Source organism: Eschrichtius robustus, chromosome 7, assembly GCF_028021215.1.
Source record: "Eschrichtius robustus isolate mEscRob2 chromosome 7, mEscRob2.pri, whole genome shotgun sequence".
NCBI lineage: Eukaryota > Metazoa > Chordata > Mammalia > Artiodactyla > Eschrichtiidae > Eschrichtius > Eschrichtius robustus.
This window is the reverse complement of record NC_090830.1, coordinates 77,829,466-77,855,422: the sequence shown is the minus strand read 5'-3', so window position 1 is coordinate 77,855,422 and position 25,957 is coordinate 77,829,466. Positions and strand designations below refer to the sequence as shown.

General features: G+C 40.4%; 2 protein-coding genes across 3 annotated transcripts in view; one reads left to right on the top strand and one right to left on the bottom strand.

The window, feature by feature from the left end:
• The window catches only part of PLA2G12B (phospholipase A2 group XIIB), a 29,772-nt gene extending 20,626 nt beyond the window's left edge, over window positions 1-9,146 (top strand). Inside the window, exon 5 of the transcript XR_011074485.1 lies at window positions 9,087-9,146. The gene's annotated coding sequence lies outside the window, so the exon portion shown is untranslated. The remainder of the gene's footprint in view (window positions 1-9,086) is intronic.
• OIT3 (oncoprotein induced transcript 3) lies at window positions 142-25,411 on the bottom strand. 2 transcript variants are annotated; one of them, XM_068547783.1, is made up of 9 exons: window positions 25,275-25,411; window positions 20,991-21,365; window positions 20,083-20,190; window positions 14,846-14,968; window positions 10,879-11,001; window positions 9,108-9,268; window positions 7,081-7,496; window positions 2,279-2,378; window positions 142-853 (listed from the first exon to the last, which is right to left on the bottom strand). In XM_068547783.1, the coding sequence occupies exons 1-9, from the start codon at window positions 25,378-25,380 to the stop codon at window positions 680-682; spliced, it is 1,686 nt and encodes a 561-aa protein (XP_068403884.1). In that variant the 5' UTR covers window positions 25,381-25,411; the 3' UTR covers window positions 142-679. The 2 variants fall into 2 exon arrangements, with proteins under 2 accessions (XP_068403884.1, XP_068403885.1); XM_068547784.1 differs by lacking the exon at window positions 25,275-25,411 and adding an exon at window positions 23,622-23,798.
• Between the last annotated feature and the right edge of the window lie 546 nt (window positions 25,412-25,957).

Below are 25,957 nucleotides of genomic sequence, written 5' to 3'. Positions count from 1 at the left end.
GCATATGGTACCACATTTTAATTCTGTCTGCAGTTCAGTCATTGAACCACTTAAATGCAAGTTAGTGAATTTATTAACATTTATTAATTGAAAATAGTTTACTTAAGACAGCATAAAAACCTCAGAGGAAAATATTGTGCAGGAGAAAATCCAAATAGTATTTTTTTAGTACATACTTACAGTGATAAACTTCCAAATCCTCTATAACTACTCTGTCTTTGAATGGAAATTTCAGGGTATAATTATTGTTTACATATTTAAGAAGTCAGTGGGTATTTAAGTCATAATTTCAAGCAACTATTTAATTTTTTTAAGTTCCTAATTTGAAATACTATACCCAACTTCTGATTTTAGTCATGCTACTGCATCCAACACTAGGTGTTTTATTGCAGGAAAGAAATGGGGGGCATGGGGTGAGCTGCTTTCTTGGTGCACAGCGCAGCTTTCCACATTAGGAAGATGAAGCCCCACCTGAGACAGGTTGGTCAGCAGTGAGGTGATCTTTCCCGACACAGTGGGCTAGAGTCAGAGTGAGTCAGTTCTGGGAGTTTGTCTAAACCCACAGTATAAGGTTTAAAGCAGCGCTGTATTCTAGGGTGTCGGCTGATGTCCTCAGAGGGCGAGGGGAGAATTCCATAGAGATAGGCAGCCAGAAGTAGGACTCGGGTGCTGGGTCACCCTAGTCCTCCCAGTCGATGCTGATGGGGCCGCCTGTCAGCATCTGGCTCTGTGGACCACTGTCATTCTCTCCTCCTGCTGCCTCACGACGCATTCGCTGGTGGCAGCCCTGGGCACAGCGGGAACGCTCGTCCAGCATCCCACAGACAAGGACCCGGCAGTGCAGGAACACTTCCTAGAAAGATCATAATGATAATGAACAAAAACAGTGAAAAGAGCTGCCACTTGGGGGCTGCTTACTAGGAGCCAGACACAATACCAAACGTTTCATATGTATTATCTCATTTCATCTAAACAACCACCCTTTGAGATAGATATCGTCATCCCCATTTTACAGATGAGGAAACTGAGACTTAGGAGGTTAACGAACTTGCCCATATTCACACATTTAGTAACGTGGCAAACACAATGAGTCATGTGGGTGATTTAAAACCCTACATCCATAACTTCTGCCTTTGTGCGGGGACACAAGAGACCTCTGTGAAGACAACATCTAATAACGTTAACATCTTGGTTCTTCACATCAAGGTCTGGGCATAACATGGGCTCCCACGCACTTCTGTGTAAAATAACAAGTTCTTTCTCCAAGCTTCTTCCTATAAGTAACTTCCCCATGCATGCTGCCTAGCTGAGGAGGAAGATCAGGGTTAGTCATCATGGTTAACAATTGTTCTAGAATAGTGACGTAGCGGGACAGGACATAAATACACTTAAATGCAGTATGGAAAAGACTGCTGGTCTCTTAAACTTCCTTTTGTTTATGTGTTTCGACAACTCTACTAAAACAAAAAACAAAAACCTTCTACCTTACAGAGTATACATAGCCTCTTATAACCTCTATTCATGTATATACATTAAAAAAAAAACTATCACATTCAATTTGCATGTAAATTTTTATGACAATAGCTTTTTCATATCTCCTTTTTCTATATTTCATTCTGCATTAACTGCTTAATATTGCATTAACTGATACACTGGTTTAAACAACACCTCTCTCATAACAGTGCTCTATAAACACATTCAACAAGTCATGTTTTACTTTTTGATTTTGAGAAGCTGTCAGAATTGAAATTTTTAGACGATGATAATTTTATGGTTATTACACATTGTCAGACCACTTTCCAGAAAGTATACCAATTTATACTGCCACTGTATACATCACCCTCTAGCCTTGCAAGTTGGGATTTATAATCTTTATAAATGTAATATGTATAAAATAGTCTTATAATAATTATTTTAATTGGCATGTAAGTACTATTTTCATTGAACATTTCACTATTTGTCTTTTCTGCAAATATTCTGTCCATATACTTTGCCACGTGACCACTACACAGGCTTTTTCAACCACATCTGCTCACAAGGATTTTATATTATAATCACATAGTACTTTCTTTGAACAAGCCCAGTTATTTTACTGGGGGGGCAGATAACTGTGACATTCATGGAGGTGTTAAGCTTCTAGATGGCCAGTTTTATAGTATTTTTCATAGAGGTGATGCAGATCCTAACTGTGGGCTTGTGGAATGTGAACAAACTGGGACACCATGAAGGAAGGCTGGAGAGGAGAGGTACGTTTACAAGGTAAAGGTGTTCAGCTCACCTTGTGGTCTTTGCCCACAAACTTGAAGACAGGGACCTGGAAGTGCTTTGCAAGGTGATCCCGTGATGTGTACTGCTTTACCGAGTCATCTGAAACACAGCTGGAAGTAGGGCAGGATAGCACGTAAGACTTGATTGTTTAAACAGAGGTGGAAAAACAATCCAGTCCAACGTGTTTGTTCCAAGGAGAGGCAAACTGGGTGGAGGAGGCTGGGCTGCACTCAAGATTTTTGAGAATGAAAGAAAAATGAAATCCCCTCCCTGTGAAAGCATCTTCAGACACAGGCCTGCTCATTAACGCTGTCGGTCCCGTCTCTCATTCTCTGTACCCACAAACTGGGCACAAGGACCTCCTGTTAAGTCCATGTATTGAAGTATTAGCAACAGCAGCAACATTTGTTTCAGAGATATCTTTTGAAATCAAGGTATCTTTTTAAGGCTGTATTTTCATTTGTAATATATTGCAGGAATTCTGCATTTACGTACTTTATTATTGATTTGAGAAGGCTTTTCTTTAACTAGATTTCACTGTATTTATAGACACTCGCCCCTGAAGGGGATCCAAAGGTGAGCAAACCCCAATTTGTACAACAAAGAGCTGCATAAAGATGTCAGTTTCTTAGAGAATAACTGGATCTATTGGGGAAAATCATTCACCTCCAAAATGTTTTAATTCCTCTTTTCCCAGATTTAATGCTAAATTTTAGTTTGATAGGGCTTTGGGGTTTTAATCTCAGGTCTACCACTTAAAGTGAAACTCCTAGGCTCGCCTCAGGATTAGTTGAGGGTAAAGAAGGGTTAGTAATGCTCCACTTTGAGGCGAAGGTTTAGTACTGATGAACCGTTTCTCCTAAAGGCCAGGGCTCACACATGTATTGTCTTTTCCATTCTGAATTCAAAAGGAACTTTTTTCCTGACTGTTTTCCTTTTATGGATACTTAATAGTTCCCGTCTACCAGGCCAGTAAAAAAGTGGGATCAGATATAAAAGCCTATAAAAGTTGATACTTGCTCCACATGCTTACAGACCACTTTCTAGTTCATTGTTAATTGCTGTTTCAGGGCAGTTGAAAAATCCAATAAAATTATTTAAAAATAAGACATCTTGACTCGTATTACCACTACTACCTTATTCCCCTAAACTGAAGAGGATCTAAACGTATAATGTGGTTTCTGTTATTTCCTGTATTTATGTACGCATTTTCATTTTCCTGAGGTTAAATGAATTTATACCATCTTCTGATTATGTTCTCTAATAAATACCTAATGCATATCTAATCTGTGTGACACACTCTGCTGGGGGCTGCACAGGAGATAGAGATGACCAATATGGTCTGTGACGTCAGGGAGCTTAAAGCCCAGTACCTATGATAACAATAGTAACGTGACATTAAAATGGCACTTTTCATGTGAATCCCTCAGCATTTTCAATTTATCTTTACCTAAAAATACTATTTTTAAAAAATTGAAGTATAGTTGATTTACAGTGTTGTGTTAGTTTCTGGTTATACATATATATTCTTTTTTGTATTCTTTTCCATTATAGGTTATTACAGGATAGTGAATATAGTCCCCTGTGCTATACAGTAGGACCTTGCAGTTTATCTATTTTATATATAGTAGTTTGTATCTGTTAATCCCAAACTCCTAAGTTTTCCCCCCATTTCCCCTTCGGTAACCATAAGGTTGTTTTCTATGTCTGTGAGTCTGTTTTTGTTTTGTAAATAAGTTCATTTCTATCATATTTCAGATTCCACATATAAATGATATCATATGAGATGTGTCTTTCTCTGTCTGACTTACTTCACTTATTATGATAATCTCTAGGTCCATCCATATTACTGTAACTGGCATTATTTCATTCTTTTCTATGGCTGAGTAGTAAAAATACTATTTTTTTTTTTTAAAGGGAAGATGTGGCAGAAAGAGTTGTTGCAGGGCAACATGTTACAGAATAGAACCCAAGACAAATTCTGGCTCTTGGTTTGGTGTTTGCTGTGATTAGACAATGCTAGTTCATCAACTCCAAGTTCATGTGCTAAAAGAAAGTAACAATGGTATAGGAAAATCCAAGATAACTGATTACCCAAAAGTTGTCCAATATTTGATTTTGGAATTCAATGTTTCTTTTTTCTGGAGATAAACTTTCTAATTCTACTTTGCTTAGGTTTGCATTAAATTATTTTGCATTCTCAGAGCATATGCCAACTAAACTAGAGGGACGTGAATCAGATGTGTTAAATATCAGCCTGAATTAAATTTAAGCTGAGGACAGTGAATAATCAAACAATTTAGAAATATAAGTAAACTGCATTATGTTTATTTTGGGGCTCTGAACTAGCCCCAGATTAGTATTATGATAAATACTCATTCAATAGTTCATTAGACAAATATTTAATGACTTACTGTAGGCAAGGCATTGAGGAGGAAGAAGGAAGGAAGATATCTAGTTCAGGTCAGAAGGAATCAGGGAAGGCTTCATGGAGGAAAGAAATCCCAATGTGTCTCGAAGGACCAGTAAGAATCAGACAGGAAGAAAAAGGGAAGAAGATTTCAGGCAGTGGAAATAGCAGGTGCAGAGTCAGGAGGGTGTAAGGAACAACAGAATTTGGGAATTGCCCATGGTTCCCTTTGGCAGGAGCAGAAACTGGAGAAGGTAGAGGTCAGAGGGCGAGGAAGAGAAAGCCAAGCTGAGAGTTGGATCTATCTTGAGGGATTATCTCAAATGCACCACTACTGTTCTAGCGAATATTGTCCTATCTAATATTGCACTGGAAATGGGACTGTTTTCCTGTGAATAGTGGAAACAGGCCCACACAGCAGTGTTTTTGAGTTCCGTCTATGCTTTTTAACAATTTTAATATCTTCCATAGCATTTTGTTGTTGTTTTGTGTGTGCTAATGGCTGGAAAATTAAACAGCACAGCTTCTTAGAACTGAGGGTCTGAATAACAAGCTTTATTGAGATTGCAGGTTACATGTTTTCCCAGTAAATGAGTTGATTGCAGGTTACATGTTTTCCCAGTAAATGAGTTAAGACTATATGTTTATGTTTGCAAAAAGTAAATACGAGGGGCAGGAGAAAACTTGGGGTAAGTGAAATATTCACTGTCTTGATTGTAGTGATAGCTTCACCAGGGTGTATGCATCAGAACTTATCAAACTGTACACTTTAAATATGTATATTTATTGTATGCAAATAGCACTGCAATAAAGCTGTAGAAGAATTTGAAAGGAACCCAAATCCATTCTCCCCCAAAAGTAAATCCATTCCCTAATCTACTTAGCACTAATTATGTCACTAAAAAAAAGACATAAAAATTGATGCTTCTACGTTTCATTTTAAAACTTTGTGGAGAACCCTTTAAGATGGCAAGAAATCTAAAGGGCTTCAGCCCCCTATGAGACCTACTCTTAGCCATCCAAAGCAGCTCAGAACGATGCATTTTCCAGATTCTGAAAACAAGCTAAGGAGGCTACAGGAATCTGAAACTAGAAGTACTCCTGCTGATAAACAGTTAAATTTACCAACCAAAGGAAATCAAGAGGCATCAAAATGTTTTCAGCAGGGATCTGACTATATATATAATATTTTTTCTTTTGGCTGGATACGCAGGGCTCTGTGGAGCTGAGACCTGAGAGCTGGGATTTAGGAGGCTGTTAGAAAGCGTTTTACCTGTCCGGGTGAAAGATAATGAGAGCTGGAATTAAGGCAATAAGAGTGGAGAGCCAGGTTGGAGTATTGCTACTTTTAGAAAGGCTTCTCAGTTGATCCTAATGTGCATCAAGGGTTGAAAATCATTGTGCAGGAGATCGATAGCAGCAGGTGAAGCTTGCCTGTGGTGAGAGATCTGGGGAGTTAAAAGCAAAGGAGAAATTTCAGAGTCTATCAGGCCAATTAGCAAAGGGCATGAACTGGGGCACACCTATGGTGCTCTGACTAGACTACTTGCCTTTTCTTAAGCTGCAGGTCCTGATCTGCCTGAGATATGTCCCATCTGACATTGAGAATGAGGAAGAAACTGATGAGATACTACTATGAGTTTGGGATGTGAGTGTAATTTTCCTGGGAATGTAAGCAGTGGGCGTGGTAACTGCAGGCTTCCAGTGATACACGGAGACAAGCAAAGTTCTCAATCCAAGCATCCTCAGGGAATACGGAAATCGCCTTTGTATAAAACAAGCAAACAGAAACAAACTTCACCTGATCCTTCTTCTCCTAAAACTGACCAAGTATTTCTTCTCTCTCTTTCACTACCAAACTTCTTAAAAGAGGGGCCTGCATTTGCTGCTCCCACTTCCTAACAATCTTGCATTTCTCAGCCCCCACTTGCCACCCATGCTCTACAATCTCTCTGGGCAGGTTAATCCTATAGTTTTGACTATAAACAGGGGCGATTCTCTGTCCTTTGTCTCTAGTCTTGACCTTGTTCCTGGGTCTGACACGCATTTCCAACTGCCCACTGAACTTCTCTGCCTTAGTATCCTGCAGGTATTTACAATACAATATTATTATTTGGAATTATCATATTCGATATTTTCACAGCAAATCTGCTTTTCGACCTGTGCCCTTTCATCTTGGTTAAGGTCATCTAGTCAGTCATATGAGCTAGACCCCTTGGAGTCATTTTGGACTCCCCTCTCCTTCACCAGTTTTTACCACCAAAATGCGCACAAACGGTTTCTGAACTAATTAAGAGCTGGCGAGAGTGCTGCGGTGGTTTTAGGAAATGACTGAGTTTGCTCTCGCGCCCAGAGGTCAGATGTGAACTGGAGCTAATCCATCGTCCAAGCAGCCTACTTACCCATCCCGGATGAGGTAGTACTTCAGGATCTCGTCGATCTTGGACGTAGGGGTGGCAAAGCAGCTCTCCACCAGGCTTTCTAAGCCATTCACGTGCACCAGGGGCTCAATGCCAAAGTAGAGGGAGTCTCGCAGCTTGAGGGTGGGCAGAGCTTCCCGGTAAGGCTCTTCGAACTCATGGTCCTTGAAGATCTCCAGAGTGAAAGGGAAGATCCCGTGACTGCGGCTCATGATTTCCAGCGGGGTGTTGCGAAGGTTGGGAACGTAGCCTTCGGAAATGGTGTACAGGCGCGGGAACTCACACGTCACAGGGATCAGCAGTTTGCTGGTCCGGATGATGATGTCGCCGCTGCTCCCTGGGGTCTGCTTGGGTAGACCTGTCACAAGGTTGCTAGCCACGATTTTGTCGTTCACCACCTGAGCCAGGCCAGGGCCAGGAGAGGAGAGTCTATGTTTATTTCCACAGAGCGCCTCAGCCCCCGCCCACCGTAACGTTCTCCAAATTTCTTTTGACATCAAAGCACGTGAGAGATTTGGTTGCTGAAGCCTGAAGCTTTTGTTTTTTTTTTTTAATTGCTTCTCCTCCTTTTAGCAAGATATTTTGACTGTTAAAGAGTTTTACATACCACTTCATGGTCAACCCACACATCCCTTTGGAGTATTAGTCATAAAAACCTGAGCTATGCAGAATCAGCCAATTCAAAGCTCTGATATTTTAGAAAAGAACAGCTTCTGTCCATTATTCTTTTTCTGGAATCCTAGACCTGGTGATGGTGCTGCAGCATGACCTTGTGCTGAGCTCAACCCCACGCAGACTTCAGCTGTCGCATTTACCCAGATGATTTTTTAGTTCTTCATCTCCAGCCTTGTTTGCTCTCCTGTGCGCCAGAACCCCTGGCTCATCGTAGGGCATTTCCATTTGATTATCCACAGATACAACAAACACAATTTGCCTAAAGTGGGACCTTCTCCTCATATATCTCCCCCATGTCTCACCCCAAATCTCATTAGCTCTCTGATTTTCTCTAAGTTGGATTCAATAAATAAGTATTTGTTTATTTGGTTGCAAGGGCCTCTACACTGATCTCCTGGGTCCAGGTCCTCATTTTTCTATCCATCTTGCCCACTTCTGATTTCATCATGACAGTGCCTGCTTAATCCCGTTCCTATGGGAAAAAGCCCAAATGTCTCACCACAGCACACAAAGCAGATGTCTGGAAGCATAGTCTCCCCCCATGTACTTTGCCAGTCTCCTTTTCCAATCAGGCTGTGTTGCCCATTCACTCAGCATAAGCCTCAAGAATTCCCGTCTCTGAGACTGGCTCACTTGTTTCCCATCTGAAATGCCCTTTCCTTTCGTCTCTGCCTGTATAAACCACACACATGCTTCCACCCCAATTCAAGTCCCACTTGTCTTGACTGTTCCAGTGTTTGTCCCTTTCTGGACTCCTATACCACCCGTCAACTGTATCACTGTCTCTTATTTATAATTTGTGTGTGTTTTTATCTCAATACTACTGTGTATGTTCCTAAAAGTCAGGAATCTTATTTCACATATCCCTCAGGCTCCCAGCACAGGGCTGTGCACAGATTCTTGTAGGAAAGTACAAACCTTTTACCTCTAACTGGTTCAATCCCTGAACTCATTTGCTACCTCATAAATGAACCATCATCTATATCAGTCACTATCTTCAAGTACAATAATTGGTCAGAGGAGACATAGCCAGCCTCCTGGTACTGGTGCTGATGCACTTAGAAAAATGTCTGCACATACTGGAGAGATGGTACTACTTGAGAACGGAAAGAGCAGAATTCTTTTTAAGCCGCTGTCCTCCCAGTGTTGGGACCACAGCACAGCAGATGCTGAATAACACATTTGTTAAATGAATGGTATATGATTTTTTGAACTCCATTCTTTTATGTGGAAATATTTCATCTATGACACAAGCCACACTGCACACCTCTGTCAACAACTTCCCAAATAACTGGATTTGGTCATTCCCCAAGGGTCCTTCAGGAAGAACCTACCTCGACCACTGTGCCACATGTCTTGAGGGAGAAGAGGATGTTGACGTGGGTGCCATTGGACACGCCTCGGCAGGAGGTGTTGGTTAGGAAGAGCTCCAGACCGCCGACCAGGTCCCTGGGGATGCTCACTTCAATGGTGTTCGACTTGCAGAACACGGGGACTGCGGGGGCAGAAACTGCTGTGAGAACCGGAAAAGTGGAACTGGGAGAAGGAAAGGAGGATTCTAGGAGAAATAACTTCTCCCTCCCACACCTTGAGCTTTTTGTTCTATCCTCAAGGAACTCTCTGAGGCTCAAAACAAATTGGTGAATAAAACCTGGACTCCTAACTCCCAAGGTTGTGGTCAAATAATGCTCCTCAAATACTATATTGTTTCCCAAATGAGAAAATACTGTATCAAAATTTCAATCCAACAAACATTTATTTCAAAGTGTGTCTAGCATAACTCCATGCACTGAAACACCTAAAGGATGAACTTTTAGCACAAACACAATTTATTGGCAATACAGAAAAAGCACTGCTTTGATATAGGCTTAAATTACATAACGCTACCGCTTTGACTTTACCATTAATTACTGCCCCATAAAACAGAGGTAAGAAAAACAGCATTAGCGCACTTGGGGAAGAGTTCTAAATTGTCCTTGCATTGCTCAATAAACCATAAACTATAAAATTCACTTTAATTTAATATAAAAAGATTGCTCTTCTTTAGCGTTCACTTCTCTAGACTGTACAAATATTCTAAAAGGAGTACAAAGGGTACTGTCAGACAATATGTGAGGGCAGTATCAGTATGTGAGGGCATATCACAGCAATGGCTTAGTATAAGTAAAGAAGTCACATATAGGTGCTCATTAAATACTTGCTGGATGAGTGAATTAATTTTCTGCACATAAATAACTAGATTTCCAGAAAATCATTCTCAGAGGATTGTTGATGATCAGATTGTACATGTAGGGGGAAGGATCAGTTCCCAGGGCTTTCAACTTTTCATAAGCCAATTATCTGTTAGAAAAGAGAGGAACTCCATCTAAATTAAGTATTAGTTATACAACTAATAATAGAAATTAGAGAAAGAAATCAAAAGTAAAAAGCAAAGGAAACTGTATGATCTAGCAATCCTGTTTCTGGGTATAGGTCCAAAAGAATTGAAAGCAGGACCTCAAAGAGATATTTGCACACCCGTGTTCATAGCAGCATTATTGACAAGCAATCCAAATGTCCATCAACGGATGAATGGATAAACAAAGTGTGGTATACCCATGCAGTGGAACAGCTTTATAAAGGGAAGGAATCCTGTCATATGCTGCAACATGGATGAACCTTGTGGACAATTTGCTAAGTGAAATTAAGTCAACCACAAAAAGACAAATACTGTAGGAGTCCACTTATATGAGGTACCTAAAGTAGCTGACTTCATGGAAATTGAAAGTAGAATGGTGGTTGCCAGGGGCTGGAGGGAGGAAGGAATGAGGAGTCCTTGTTTTAATGGGTATAGAGTTTCAGTTTCGCAAGATGAAAAAGTTCTGAAGATTCGTTGCACAAAAATGTGGATATATATATAACACTACTGAACTATACACTTAAGATTGGTTTAGATGGTAAATTTTATGTTATATTTTTTTACCACAATTTTTGAATGGTTCCAGAGTGAACACACGCTGCTAAAAGAGGTGGTGTTCTAAAAGATGAGAATCTTGACACACTTGGTTGAGGAAGGCAGGGAGATTAAGAGGGAGGAATTAAGAGCAGAGGTTGAGCGTGTACTACCTTGGCAAGTGTGGTTATCCTCAGACAGCACCAAGCCCCGGGGACATTCACACTGATAGCCCTTCTCAGACATAAGGCAAGAATGGCTGCAGCCGCCATTGTTATTGTGGCATCCCTCAATGTCTGCAATAAAAACCAAAAGAAAAGGGAATGATATTGTAGCCCTCTTCCCCAAGAATTCTGGTTCTTGGACTGGTACTTTGCATCAGGCATTGTACTTGACTTATCACAGTATCACTGGGGCCCAACTCAGTCACTGAGACATGACATCCACAAAGAAGTTTATTAAATGTTAAAGCTACAAAGAGCAATCTTACAACACACATAGCTCTAACCATTTAAGCTGGTCATTTTGTAGAATGCCCTTCAATCCGGCTTTGTCTGTTTTTCTCATGGTTAGACTACAATTTTGGGGAGGAAGACCCGAAAGTCATTTCTTAATTTCTGTAACATTTAGTCCACCCACTTTGAAATTTTATAGAATGTTACTTTTTTTTTTTTTTTAATTTATTTATTTATGGCTGTGTTGGGTCTTCGTTTCTGTGCTAGGGCTTTCTCTAGTTGCGGCAAGCAGGGGCCACTCTTCATCGCGGTGCGCGGGCCTCTCACTATCACGGCCTCTCTTGTTGCGGAGCACAGGCTCCAGACGCGCAGGCTCAGTAATTGTGGCTCACGGGCCCAGCCGCTCCGTGGCATGTGGGATCCTCCTGGACCAGGGCTCGAACCCGCGTCCCCTGCATTGGCAGGCAGACTCCCAACCACTGCGCCACCAGGGAAGCCCCTATAGAGCATTATTGATGTAAAAGGGACTGACAGAATATAAATTCACCTAGAGCAGCTAAATGGATCAGAGTTAGTAAGAGCTATTACCAATGGTTGGATCACCAGCCCCTCTCCTCAAATCTCTAGGAATAATAGCACTGGAGATATGTTTCTTGGGCTGACAGCACATTATAAAAATGAAACCTGGACAACACGCTGAAAGATTCCACTCAACTGAGCTCTTTGTGACATTCCTCTTATGAGGTAGTTTTTTTTAAGTTTTCTTTTTAAAAGTTTTCCATTTTCAAAAAGCATACTCATCAAATGTGCAAAAAGGAAAAATATTCAGTTGAAAAATGAAGAAACTACCACATAATGTCATAGTTAGCGAGGAAAAATAATGACCTTTGTGGGCTCTGGATATGATCTTCTAGATCATGGGTCATCAAACTATGGCCTCCTTAAAAAAAAAAAAAAAAAAAAAAAGACTATGGCCTGCTACATGTTGTTGTAAGTAAAGTTTTATTGGCACACAGTCATACCCATTTATTTCCCTATTGTCTATGGGTGCTTTCTCATTACAAGGGCAGAGTTGAGTAGTTTCAACAGATTCCATATGGTCCGCAAAGCCTTAAATATCTACTATTGTGTTTATGTGGAAAAAGTTTGCTGGTCCCTGTTTTAGAGGTAAGATAATAAAAGGGAATACGTTCAGGAATCCCCTGGTGGTCCAGTTGTTAGGACTCCACACTCTCACTGTCAAGGGCCTGGGTTCGATCCCTAGTTGGGGAAATAAGATCCTACATGCCACATGGCGTGGCCAAAAAAAAAAAAAAGGGAATGCTTTCAAATCATGTAAGATGTTCACGGAAAGATATGAGCCAATTTCCAGTTATAGTTAAAAGTCTCACTTCATTACTAATAAAAATATTAGTCCTCAGTAAATTAACTTGAGATGAATCAATTTTTGTGAAACAGGGAGAGAGAATAAATTTGCAATGAATTAACCTTTGCAAAATTTAGGAGAGATTAGGCTATCACCTGTTTATAAATCTGTACAGTTAAAAAGGATAAGAGTATTCCTATGGGTTTTTGAAATAGCTGAAAATGATATATAATGGTATAGAAGAAAGCATAAAATATGCTATAAAATGTTAAAGTCAACATTAATAGGAAATTTTTTTCTTAAAAATGGTCTTCCTTAAGTCAGTTAATTTCCCTGGGCCTCAATTTCAATATATGTAAGATGAAAGGGTTGGATTAAATGTTCACTCAGGATATTTCCAGGTCTAAAATTGCAAAGCACAAAATAAATTGAAATTCTTATTTGGTTTGAAGGATTTTAAGTCTCTTCCAAGGACATACCAAAATGTTTAGAATGGCTGTATCTGCAAGTGGGATTGTGGTCATTTTAGTTATCGTTCTTTTACTCCTTTGTATTTTCTTCTATGAACATAACTCTTTCATAATAAAACAAAACAGTAAAAGTTACTTAAAAATTAAAAAGAGCTTTTTATTTTAAAAAAGAAGATATGCTAATCTAACAGACTAGCTAAAGAAACGAATATGTTTGGACTATCAATAAAATGTAAGGGTTTCCATAAAAACAAATAAACAAAAAAACAAAACCAAAAAAAAAAAGTAGGGTTTCAAATATGAATCTTAATCCTAAAGTGTAATTCATATTCAAATTTTATCTTCTGCTAAAATACTTTTCAGTTATGATTATTAGGTTTTAAAATTATATGAGGATTAACTTAATATTTCCAATAAAATACTCATGAGTAATTATAAATGTTCCTCATGGAACATTTCATTAATATTTAAATATGTAAAGATCATTGCATAAAATAAGATTTAAGGAGGATTCAGGACATCACTCTTATTCAGTAAAATTTAAAGTACATTTAGTCTTTTTACAAGGGACAGTAGTTTGATATCCTGGTTAATGGTCCCTGAGTTAATAATGCAAACTTTGTTGCATGAAATGAATTGTGAGTACTAGCTATAATTTTTCCTTTTGGGGTAGTATTTTATTATTTTGAATATAACTAGAATAAAGTGAAATCGTAAGCAGTATTATAATCTGTTATGCCACAAATTCAATTACCCTCTGGGACAAATCATATGTCCTCTGTAAATAATGATAATTAAGTCATTTATCTCTTCATATAATCTGCAGAATTTCTTTCTTTTTTCGTCTCTCAACTCCCAGTATCATGAGATTCAGACTTATTAAAGTGGGAGTGATGAAATTTTAGTTGGGATAATTTGCAAGGGCCTTAGAGAAGGGACATTATCTAAGTTTCAGGTCGTAATAGTAGACAATTTCCATTTCAATTATTTGACATACATTACAAATTCTTTTTAGTACTTAATTATATAAAATGTATACAGCATTTCTACTATCAAAAATAGATAAGTTTATACACAAATATGTTCAGAAATTATGTGAATAAAATGTGCAATAGGCTTTAAAAAAATAGATAAGTTTACTTATCTCTAAAAATGTATTAATCTCTAATAAATTCAAAGCATATGAGTAAAAAAAAATGGCTTCATGTTTTCCCAAACTTCCAAGATGGTAAGACTCACCTAGGAACTTGGTAAAAACACAAACTGTAAGGCCCCTCCCGCCCCACTGAACCAGAGTTTCCAGGAGAGAGGCCTGGGAAAGGCCAGCTTTAAAAGCACCCAGGTGATTCTCAGCAGGGAAGTTTGAGAAACACTGCTGTAAACCATTTGTTATGCTACCTACCTCCTTTATCTTGCTACTCCAGATGTGCTCCCTGGATGTGCAGCATAGGTGTCACCTAGAAGTTATTCAGAAACGCAATATCTTCACCTGACCCCAGACCTACTGAATCAGAACCTGTACTTTAACAAGATCCCAGGTGATTCGTGGGCACATTAAAGTTTGAGAAACACGGAATACCCTATTTTTATACTCCAAATTAAAATGCAGCTCTCTGCCTCTTGCAAAACGCAACAGCTCCCTCCTGCTAAAGCTTGGAGACAAAATCAACACTGCATTCTGTCTGCAACACGAGCATCCTGCAATGATGCTCAGTGATGATGATTTGTGGTTTCTTTACACAGCCAGATTGTCACTCTCTTCTGACGTTGGCCAGTTTTATGAACATCAAAGAATAAGCCAATGGCTTACTGGGGGCTCCTGATGTGAATCCCTTCTTGCCCATCTCACCTTCACATGTCTTGCCATCACTTCTTAGCACACGGCCAACCCCACACTCACAGCGATATGAATTTTTGAGGTTTACACAGATCTCACTGCAGCCACCATTGTTTTGTTCACATTCATTTTCATCTGTAGAAGAGAGACCACACCATTTACATACTGCTGAGCCATGCAGTCTTTTCCCAAGCCCCTTAGCAGAAACTCCACATCTTTTCAGATCCTGTCCATAGACTTTCTACAAACCAACTCCAATATAATCAGTTTTATTAACCTCATCTCCCCACCAAGTTATTTGTCCCTCTGCCCTCTGCTGGAGCGGGAGGCAGTTAGTTGGTTGCTTGCCAGTTCCCTCCTCAGGGCAAAACTGTTGGGGAAATGAAGTCCCCTTTGTTATTTGGGTTCACCTGCTTGTTTGTATTGGAGAGTCTCACTTTCTCCAATTCCTGAAGATTTGCTAAATAAATAAAACATAAATCAAACTGTGTTTTAAATGCATTAGAGGAATTTGCATTGCAGAAGGATATGTTGGACAGAATTTTTTGTGAAGCAGTCTTCTTTATAACATGAACAACTGCCCTCAAAATCTATTTTAAATATTGGAATATTCCCACATTGTACTTAAGCAATGATTGCTAACATTTTTGAGAATCTGATGAAGGACATGGACTCTTGCTATAAAAAAAAAAAATGCACAGTTGGCAACAAATGTCAACCCCCTTCCTTCTACAAACAAAAAAAGGGGAGCTTGAGGAGCTAAATTTGTCATGGCTTGGATATAGGTTATAAACCAGGGACTGGGGTTTAAATACCCACAAGGTGACAGAAGACATGGCCTTGGGCCCACGAGAGGAGATGAGCTGGAACTGAAACCCTGCTCAAGTCTAGGACCCTGGAAAAGGTATTCCCCACAATGAAAGGGGGAGGAGAAGGACTCTGCTCCAAGGCTCAGGAGAGAAGTAAGGAGCTCTCTGCCTGAGGCTCTAGGAAGGAGAAGAGCCTTCATAAACCCCAAGTTGGGCCCTGCCACGGTTGAAGTATGAACTCATAATTCCCACCTGGCGTGGGGATCTTGAAACTGAGAAACTGATGTAAAATTTGGCCTGGACTGGTGAAGCTTCTGTGACAAAAGCAATCGAAAAACTCTCTGTAGTAAAAAAAAAAAAAGCTCCTCAAACCAGGTAATAAGAATGGAGTACCAGAGAAAAACAATTACAACAGAAGGTGGTTTATCATAAAACACTATGCAGGAGGAGATGATCCACTATGAGAAAGCTGACGAGATAACAAATGGGAGGCTTTGAACTGGAGAGAACAGAATAATCCAGAAAAATCCATAATACAAGGGTTTAAAAAATTACTAAACAGATAAAAGAAAGGCCAGTAACCAAAATAAAATTGTGTAGGAAGACAAGGCAGAATTGAAACAAAACAAACATACAGAACTCTTAGAAATGAAAAATATAGTTGATAAGATTAGACCCTTCATCAGGGCCCCTACTGCCTGGACAGTGGATGGTTAGAGGTGCTCGCAGCCCTCCTGGGAGTGGCCACACTGGTGCTTGGGTTCACCCTCTGTCGAAAGCCTGGATTGCTTACCTCGAGACTGATTTTCTTACCTGAGAGAGAAACACGCTTCTACTTATTGAAGCCATTGTTATCTGGGAGTTTATTGTCACTTACAGCCTTAGATACTCTATGCCCCAGCAATTCCACTTTTATGGGTATACTCTAGAGAAAATCTCACACGTGAGGTAAGGTATCATTTTTATGTTAATTTTAAGAACACACAAAACAATGCTATATATTGTTATTGTTATGTTATGTTTTTATTGTTATTTATTACATAAATAATAAAAGCATAAAAACAGGGACCAGGAGGACACACACTAACTTCAGAACAGTGCCTACCCCTGGAGGGTGAGAGAGGTAAAAGAGATGGAGTGAGATGGCTTTATTTGTATCTGTAAAATTTTATTTTAAAAAAAGGAAGAGGGACTTTCCTGGTGGTGCAGTGGTTAAGAATCTGCCTGCCAACGTAGGGGACATGGGTTTGAGCCCTAGTCCGGGAAGGTCCCACATGCCGCGGAGCAACTAAGTCGTGAGCCACAACTACTGAGCCTGCGCTCTAGAGCCCACGAGCCACAACTACTGAGCCTGCATGCTGCAGCTACTGAAGCCCGTGCACCTAGAGCCTGCGCGTCGCAACAAGAGAAGCCACCACAATGAGAAGCCCATGCACCGCAACAAAGAGTAGCCCCCGCTCGCCACAACTAGAGAAAGCCCACATGCAGCAATGAAGACCCAACGCAGCCAAAAATAAACAAATAAATTTTTTAAAAAAATTTCAAAAATTAAAAAAGGAAGAAAAATTTAGCTATAAATCTGGGTACATGAGTGTCTGTTATATTATTTTCCTATACTCTTCTCTCTGCCTGAAAAAAATAATTTATAATAAATAATTAAAATTGTTATATGTTTTTTAAAAAACTAAAGTAACATTGACACATGCACATAAACACAAAACTTTGCCTCTAATTTCAGGGAATTCATGATCTCCCTGAAACCAACAGACAGGCCCCAGGCAGAAACTGGGGGCTTTTACCTATCTCCCGATAGGCAGAGATGTCCAAGATAAATTGTTAAGCAAGAGATGTGTATGGTGTGTATAATATGCAACCTTTGGTTTAAAAAACGGCAAAAAATAAATAAATATGTATATTTTTATTTTTATATCTGCCTGAAGAAACCCTGGAAGCATACGTAAGTAAATAATGTAAGAGTTTACTTGGGGGACTTCCCTGGTGGTCCAGTGGTTAAGAATCTACCTTCCAATGCAGGGGACGTGGGTTTGATCCCTGGTCAGGGAACTAAGATCCCACATGCCATGGGGCAACTAAGCCTGCGCACCAAAACTACTGAGCTCACGTGCCTCAACAAGAGAGCCCGTGAGCCACCACAACTATAGAGCCCACGTGCCCAGGAGCGCATGTGCCACAACTAGAGAGAAGCCCGTGCTCCACAACGAAAGATCCCGTGTGCTGCAGCTAAGACCCGACACAGCCAAAAAAATAAAGAAAAATAAAGAAATAAAATAAATATTAAAAAAAAAAAGAGTTTACTTGGGATGGAGTTGGAGGAGAGGGAAATGGAGCAAATGGGGGACAGAGAGCTAGATATTTCACTGTATACCTTCATGCTGTTTAACTTGGGAGCCATTTAAATACATTACCTATTCAAAAGTTATATTAAAACAAAAGAAGAGATGAATGAACAACTCGTGCCTTAAGAGGAAGCCAAATATTTTCCAACAGATGCGCGCGCGCGTGCGCGCGCGTGTGTGTGTGTGTGTAGTGTGAGGGGGGTTGAGGGGAATTGTAGGAACCATCGTCCCCCACACCCCGAACCTGTTTACATTAAATCACATAGTCAAAATCAACCAGGCAAGAGCCCTAACAACTGTTATGGGAGTGCCTAACCATGCTCCATGGGATGGCCAGTGGGGTTCATTAAAGAGACTGAGGAACAAAAGCTTTTCTAAAATAAGAACCCTTTGATATCCCTTTCATCCTGATGCCCTATCCCATCCTGATCTTGTTACTCTTCTTCTGGAGGAGGCAGGTGTGGGGTAGTCCTCCCCTTTCTCTCTAGACTTGTTTTAACTCTATTTGAGTCTGAATACAAAAAGCTTCATAACACTGAACAGAAAATAGATGATCTTCAGTCCTGGGTTTTTCAACTCTATTTTCTCTCTGCTGTAGACAACAAAACATGTATACAATTGGACAACTCTGGATTTCCTACAAATAATCTGACTCCCCTTTCTTGCTACTCAGACAAACCAAAATTATATTAGTGAAGCTATAGGAGTATGTCCTTAGATAATTCTAGACCAACGCTATCCAACAGAAATACAAAGCAAGACACACATGTAATGTAAAATTTCTTAGTAGTCACATTAAAAATTTTGTTAAAAGACATTGGTAAAATTAATCTTAATAATATATTTCAGGGACTTCCCTGGTTGTCCAGTGGTAGAGAATCTGCCTTCCAATGCAGGGGACGCAGGTTCAATCCCTGGTTGGGGAACTAAGATCCCACACACTGTGGGGCAACTAAGCTGGTGCGTCACAACTACTGAGCCCACGTCCCTCAACTAGAGAGCCCTCGTGCCACAAACTACAGAGCCCACACACTCTGGAGCCTGTGTGCCACAACCAGAGAGAAACCCACGCACCTCAACGAAAGATCCCGCATGCCACAACTGAAGATCCCACATGCCTCAACGAAGATCCCACGTGCCGGGCTTCCCTGGTGGCACAGTGGTTGAGAGTCCACCTGCCAATGCAGGGGACACGGGTTCGAGCCCTGGTCTGGGAAGATCACACATGCCGCGGAGCAACTAAGCCCGTGAGCCACAGCTGCTGAGCCTGTGCGTCTGGAGCCTGTGCCCCGCAACGGGAGGGGTCGCGATAGTGAAAGGCCCGCACACCGCGATGAAGAGTGGCCCCCGCTTGCCGTAACTAGAGAAAGCCCTCGCACGAAACGAAGACCCAACACAGCCAAAAATAAATAAATAAATAAATAAATAAAGTAGTTATTAATTAAAAAAAAAAAAAGGGATCCCACGTGCCGCAACTAAGACCCAACACAGCCAAAAGATAATACATAAATAAATAAAATAAACTAAAAAAAATAGATTTCATTTAATCCAGTATGTCTAAAATATTTCATTTCAATATATAATCAATATTAAAATTATTGATATCTTTTATTCTTTTTTTGAACTAATCTTCAAAATCTGGTGTGTATTTTATACTTATAGCATGTCTCAATTTGGATGATAAATTTTCATCAGAAATGCTTGAGCTGTATTTTAGAGTCATAAAATTTACAGTTCACTCAAGTTGTCCCACACATTTTTAGTTTTCCAATGACTGAATCAAATATTAGCTTTTAAATTAAGTAAAATTACAATTCAGTTTTTCAGTCACACAAGCCACATTTCAAGAGCTTCATAGCCACACATGGCTCGTGGCTAGTGTATTGGACAATGCAATCCCTGACTGTCCCGACACATGATATAAATTTGGCTTGAGGCTTTAGTTATGAACTAAAAAGTCAAACTCCATTCTGAGTTTTCAGAGACACAAACTGGAAAAATGATGGCGCTCTGAGTCAGGAAGAGTTTTTGATTTGTCCTTTACTCCTAATAGCCTGTTTCTACCACAAGATGGGTTTCTTACCAAAGCATGTCTGTCTGTCGGGGCCTAGCACGGTTCCTGGAGAGCACGTGCACCCACTGGTATCCAGGCAGCTGCCGTGGCAGTCCTCATCACAGATGTCATAAAAATCTATGGAAGATAAAGAGGACCTTTCATGAAGGGCGAGGACCAGAGGACACTCTCATCCATGAGAAAGCCTCATGAGTTCAAGAATGGGGTATGAATTCCTAGCCAACATCAAGAGAATTCTCATTGATCAGGGTTTATATAACCCAATGGCAAGAGATGCTGCCTAGGGACATGTTCTGTCATTGAGATCAATGAGTCCCAACTTCAGATCCACAGGCCCTTGGGTGACCATGGAGCTTCTGCAAATCTAAAACCTCACCAAACATGAGCTGTAGATTAAATAAGCATTATGTCCTACTCTTCTATGCAGTCTATTTTTTAAATGTATACAGATTTTTATGGGATTAATAACATGAAAATTCATTTAAAAGTATTACTGATCTCAAGTGGCTTCTTCCCATTATACATCATTTAAAAAATCAATGGGCACTAAGCACAATGCTACCATATGGATGTCTGAAATACATATTAAGAAGGGGTCCTCCATGCTCAAAAAGGCTGGAAATCCACACTAAATAACGTAAGTCAACATTTCACTTTCTACTGTTCTGTTTGAATGGAGTGGGAGACAAAGTAAAACTGATCAAAGTCATAGCTCCTTTCCCTTTCTAGTCTTCAGGAATTTTTCAGAAATCTAAGAACAGACCTCAGAAATCATGATCTGGAGGTATCCATGGCCCTAAATCAATGTTCTTCAGGCTCTGAGATACTACCATAACCAAATTTCTTACAGCGTTTTTCTCTTTGATGCCATATGTGGCCTTGTGGGGGAGGGAAAAGAGCCCAGGGAAGGTACTCACAACCACAGTAGACATGAAAGCAGACGCTGGGCTTGGCCAGACGATACACATAGTAGCCTCCAGGGCAAGCCTTGACCTCCACTGTGGTGTTCCAGAGGCAGCAGTTCCCACTGAAGCTCGCACAGGCCTGGCGTTGCACGATGCCATCACCTTCCAGAGGGTGGCTGCCATTGAGCCAGACAGGTGCATGGGTTCCGCAGTGGTTTTCTGGTATGCAGAAGGTGGGCATGGCATCCCCTGCCATGCCTGTGAAGCGGTACCACTCCCCATCCACATTGTTGTCACACAGAGGGGAACCTTGAGACTCATCAAATTGGTGGTCAGTGTTCCTCCACGGCTCATTCAGGCTGATGTAAGCAGAACAAGGATCTAGGGCTGGGAATGAAAAGGACACCTCAGAGGCACCTTGTGATGTTTCAGATCACAGTGGCAATAGCCTGAGTCCACCATCTTGGTCTTACATTTTGGCTTTTTAGTTCAAGAAAGAGATAATCTAAAGTCACCAAAAGTAGCTGTTTAAGATTCCTCAAGTTGATGTAAACATATTTCATAAATGCCTTTTACATTTGAAAAATTATTTCAAATCTATTTAAGGTTTTGTGTTTGCATTGAACTAAACCTTTTATCCAGAGTAATCATCTGATAGGATAGTTGTTCAGACCAAGGGAGGTTATAGTCTCACTGAAATCTGCACTGGTCAGACTATATTTTGAGTACTGTGTTCACACCTAGAGGCTATATTTTAGGAAAGTAATGGACAAACTTGATGTCCAGAGGAAGGTGACCAGATTTAGAAGGGAGCCTAACAATTATTTACTGGGGAAGAAGCTGAGAACTACTGTTCGGAGGAAAAAAACCCAAACAAACCAACTCTGAAGAATATGCATCAGTCTTCAAAAATCTGGAACGGCTTGTGAAAGAGGAATTAGCTTTCTGTTACAATGACAAGAACAAATTGTTACGGGGAAGTGCATTTCAGTTCAGCTATCTAGTAATGGAGAGGCTGTATCACAGTGTGGTAAGCTCTTCATCTTTGGAAATTTTCAAAAAGTAGTTGGATGGTCATTTGTAAGCAAGATTTTGGATGGAATTTTGCATTAGCGGGCAGTTTGGCTTGATAATGAATGTGTAAAGCTCATTCCACCTTAGAAGGAATAGGCCTCTGGCATATGTCAGCTGCTTTGAAATACACAGTATAGTGTCAAGTAATTACCAAAGATATTCTCCATGTGAATGTTGGTACATGTTCCATCACCTTATTGAAAACACCATGAACTTTGTGTCTTCACAATTAGCCAGGGCATCACTGTCTAGAATACAGCAACATTTCAATCATGCATTTTTAGTGCATAACTAACATGGACAAATATCTCATCAAAAACATTTTAATGACTGAATACACCAATATCCCCAGTTCACTGCTTCTCTCAATTTCAGGAAAAGATTGAATTAACACAGGCAAATTGTTCTTACAAAGAATCTATAAAATCAAGAAATTCTAGAAAGGAGTCCTAGCCAGAGTACCATCCTTCTTAATGCATGTGAGGCTGACTTAATAGACATTGTAGGCAGGGAATTCATATTAAGGCTGATATACTTTGTGGGCAGGAAATTCAGCTTCAGCAAATACTGCACAATAATTAAGTGTGGATAGGCCATGATCATAAAATCTAAATTGTCTAGAAAATATTTTGGGTTTTCCCAGTCTACATTTCAAATTCAAGTTTACTCTCAAAACTTCAGTCACATGTAGAGGAGGGTGTAGCCTAGTGCTTATGGTCCCATTGAGAGTATAATAACCGTTTGGGACGAGAAATAAGTAGGATATTGCATATTCTGGAAGTAACACTTTTGCAGAGTTACACATGCCAGGAGCAACCCTCTCCTTATAATGTCCCTGCGGTTTCCCGACTGTGCCCTAGACCATGGTTTGATGTCCCTTGAGAGGAAGAAATGTCCTCATACAGACTCTCTACCCTCTGAAAAGGGAAAAATTCCCTTCTCTGCTCTCCCAGCTGTGGTTCTCTTATGAAGACAGATTTCCAGGGCAATTTCACAGGTGATTATAAATTCATAGAAATATTTGGTTCATCTCCTTGGCTCTAATTTTGTAAGACACGGTTAAGTACTCAACTTTTAATAGCTTTTACAGAAATTCCTAAACCTCCCTCAATAACTATTTCATGATTTATAAAGTTTTTCCTTAAATTTAACTATCATTTCTTGAAATGATACAAACTATCATTTGTTGAAAGTTTACTTCCTCTCGTTGTAGGTGATACATGGCACAAATAGGAGAAATTTACTATCTTCTGTGAACTAAATACGTATTTTAAAAGTTACCTATGCAATATTTCCTAACATTAAATAAACCCATTCCACTCACCCCCTTTAAAGGCAGTAATTTAATACTTTAATAATCTGGCCGCTGGCGTTAATTCCTTTTTTCAGTCTCTCAATGTGGAGCCTGGAATTCGCTATTATGCATGGTGCGTCCTGAATTGCTGACGTTTATATACACACGCACACATAATACACCCCTCAAATGAGAGAGCTTCAGAGAACAGCCCGGTGGGCAAAGTTCGAGTCAGGGGGCCCCAGCTGGCAGACAGCCGGTCGGCCTTTATTTACCAGGATGTTCGCTCGTCAGCCCGGACGTCCTTGCGCCCCCAGGGCCGGCACCTCGCCGTGGCCGAAAGCAGAGAGCAAATGTCAGCATCCCCGCCCTTTCGTCCCGGGGACCAGGCGTCCCTCACCCTCCAGGTCCGCGTCCCGGGCACCGCCCCTCGGATAGTACCGGTCGCCAGATTCTGCCCCCGCACGCTCGGGCCGGAAGCCCCTCCTCTACTTCCTTCCCTCTCCCCCTTCGCTTCCCTCCTTCCCCTCTCCCCACTTCGCTTCCCCGCTTCCCCCCTCCGCTCTTCTCCTTTTCTCTCACTTACCCTCTCCTCTCAGGCAACCGCACCCCCACCCAATCCCTAACCCCCAAAGCTCTCCCTTTATCTTGCTTATGGCATTGAGTCAAACGTCCTAGAAGGTCTGGAAAAGAAATTAATAAAATAAAAAAGATCTGGGAAGGGAGAAGGTGTCTGGTGGGAGGGTACAGGAGGTACTAGAGGGAGGAGTAAGCCAGGGAAGAGAGTGGGGAGAAAGCGGAGAGGAAGTTGAGGGCAGGACCACTTTGACTCAAGCGACTCTTGGTTACTTACTGGCAGCAAATACAGGGTGATTAAACTTAGCTCAAACCTATCTTTAAGACCTTTTTAGACCAGTTTTAGATTTAGAGAATAATTGAGGAGATTGTACAAAAAGTTCCCATTTTCTGGCACCCAGTTTCCTCTATTATGAAACAATCGTACACTAGTATGGTATCTTTGCCACAATTAATGAACCAGTGTTGATACATTATTATTATTATTTTTTTGATACATTATTATTAACTCAAGTCCATAGTTTAGATTTCTTTAGTTTTTGCCTGTTTTTGTCTATTCTGGCATCCCATCCAGGATACCACATGACATTTAGTCTTACATGTCTCCTTAGGGTCTCAAGCCTATTTTTAATGTTTATTCTTAAAGGTACTAGAGCAAGGCCTTAGTTACCCCGAAGAAATAGGGACAATTAAACACTGAGATTCTCAGAGGTGCCAAGAAGGATGGTTCTCGCCATCTCACTCTCTCTTCTAGTTAGAACTTAAATTCTAATGGGAAAAGCAGAGAGAAATTTGTTACAAACTGGAATTATAACTTTGCTTTGTTGGCCAGTTTTGTATCAAGTCTGGAGGTACCAAGGGGGGGAGACAGTTTAAGATTCACTCAGTCTCTGCAAAAAGTCATATTTTCAGATGTCAAGACTAAGAAGTCTGATTTATCCAGATCTGTGCCTTTAGGGTCACACTCAGTCCCTCTTATTAATGAAAGAAAAAACTCTCTCCTCTGCTCTAAAAAAATTTTTTTTTCCCTCTTAAAGTTGGGACTATACAAGTGCCTAGAATATAAAGAGGTTAGGATTCCTTTTACAGATACTCCAAGAAATATTTAGCTCATGGAAAGTTGTTTGGATTTGGCAGATCCATGGAAATTTTGGATGCCCAGGCAAAAGGCTAAATGGAACATAAAATGAAATTCTCTGAAAATATATCTCCATAGGTTTTCAATGACTTTTCTTCTCCTATTCTAGAACCAGTATTTAAGATACTGGAATCTTGCTCTTAATAACCTGTACATAACAGCAAATTCCTCCAACAAAAAGTACATCGTGCCAAGTACTTGACACAAGACTTACCCACTGGTGACCCAAGTGTTACTGTGATGAAGAGGCAGGTGAAGAGCAGGAACTGAAGCATCCTTTTGGACCAGCCACCAGAGACAGACTGGAAAATCCTCTTCATTTCAGTTTTCCTTTGTCCGCTTCTTTTTCGAACACTTTTAAAAAAGGCCTCTAGGCTGTTGTGAAGAAGACTTTTCAGTACTGGTTGGGGCTTTATCAGAGGAAGAGGATGAGTGGGATAAGGTGTCCATTGCTCTGGCCTTGACCCCAGATAGAAGCACTGCTTTACACTGTCAACAGAGTTATTTTATTGATATTTTTCTTTAGGGGAAAAAAAAGAAAAACCCTCACAATCCCTCATCCTCCTATTGTTTTTTTCTCAAGACTTCCCTGCAGTGAGGCCTCCAGTATCTTATCCAGAAGGGAACTCTAAAAGAGGGACATCCCCTCACATCAAAATCTTGTTTTGTGACTTCAAGGAACTGATTTCATAATATTGCAGCCATAGCATTGCACATTACATGAGAATGAGATAAAGCCTAATTTTTGGAAATGATCTTTAGAAAATGTCTTGGTCAGGTGGTCAAGGAGTTTACAATAGCACACAAAAGAGTAGTAAGGACAGGTGTGGAATGAGGACAATATTCTCTTGAAGCAAGCATCCAAGTCTGTTTTATTATGGTCTTTGGTATCAAAAC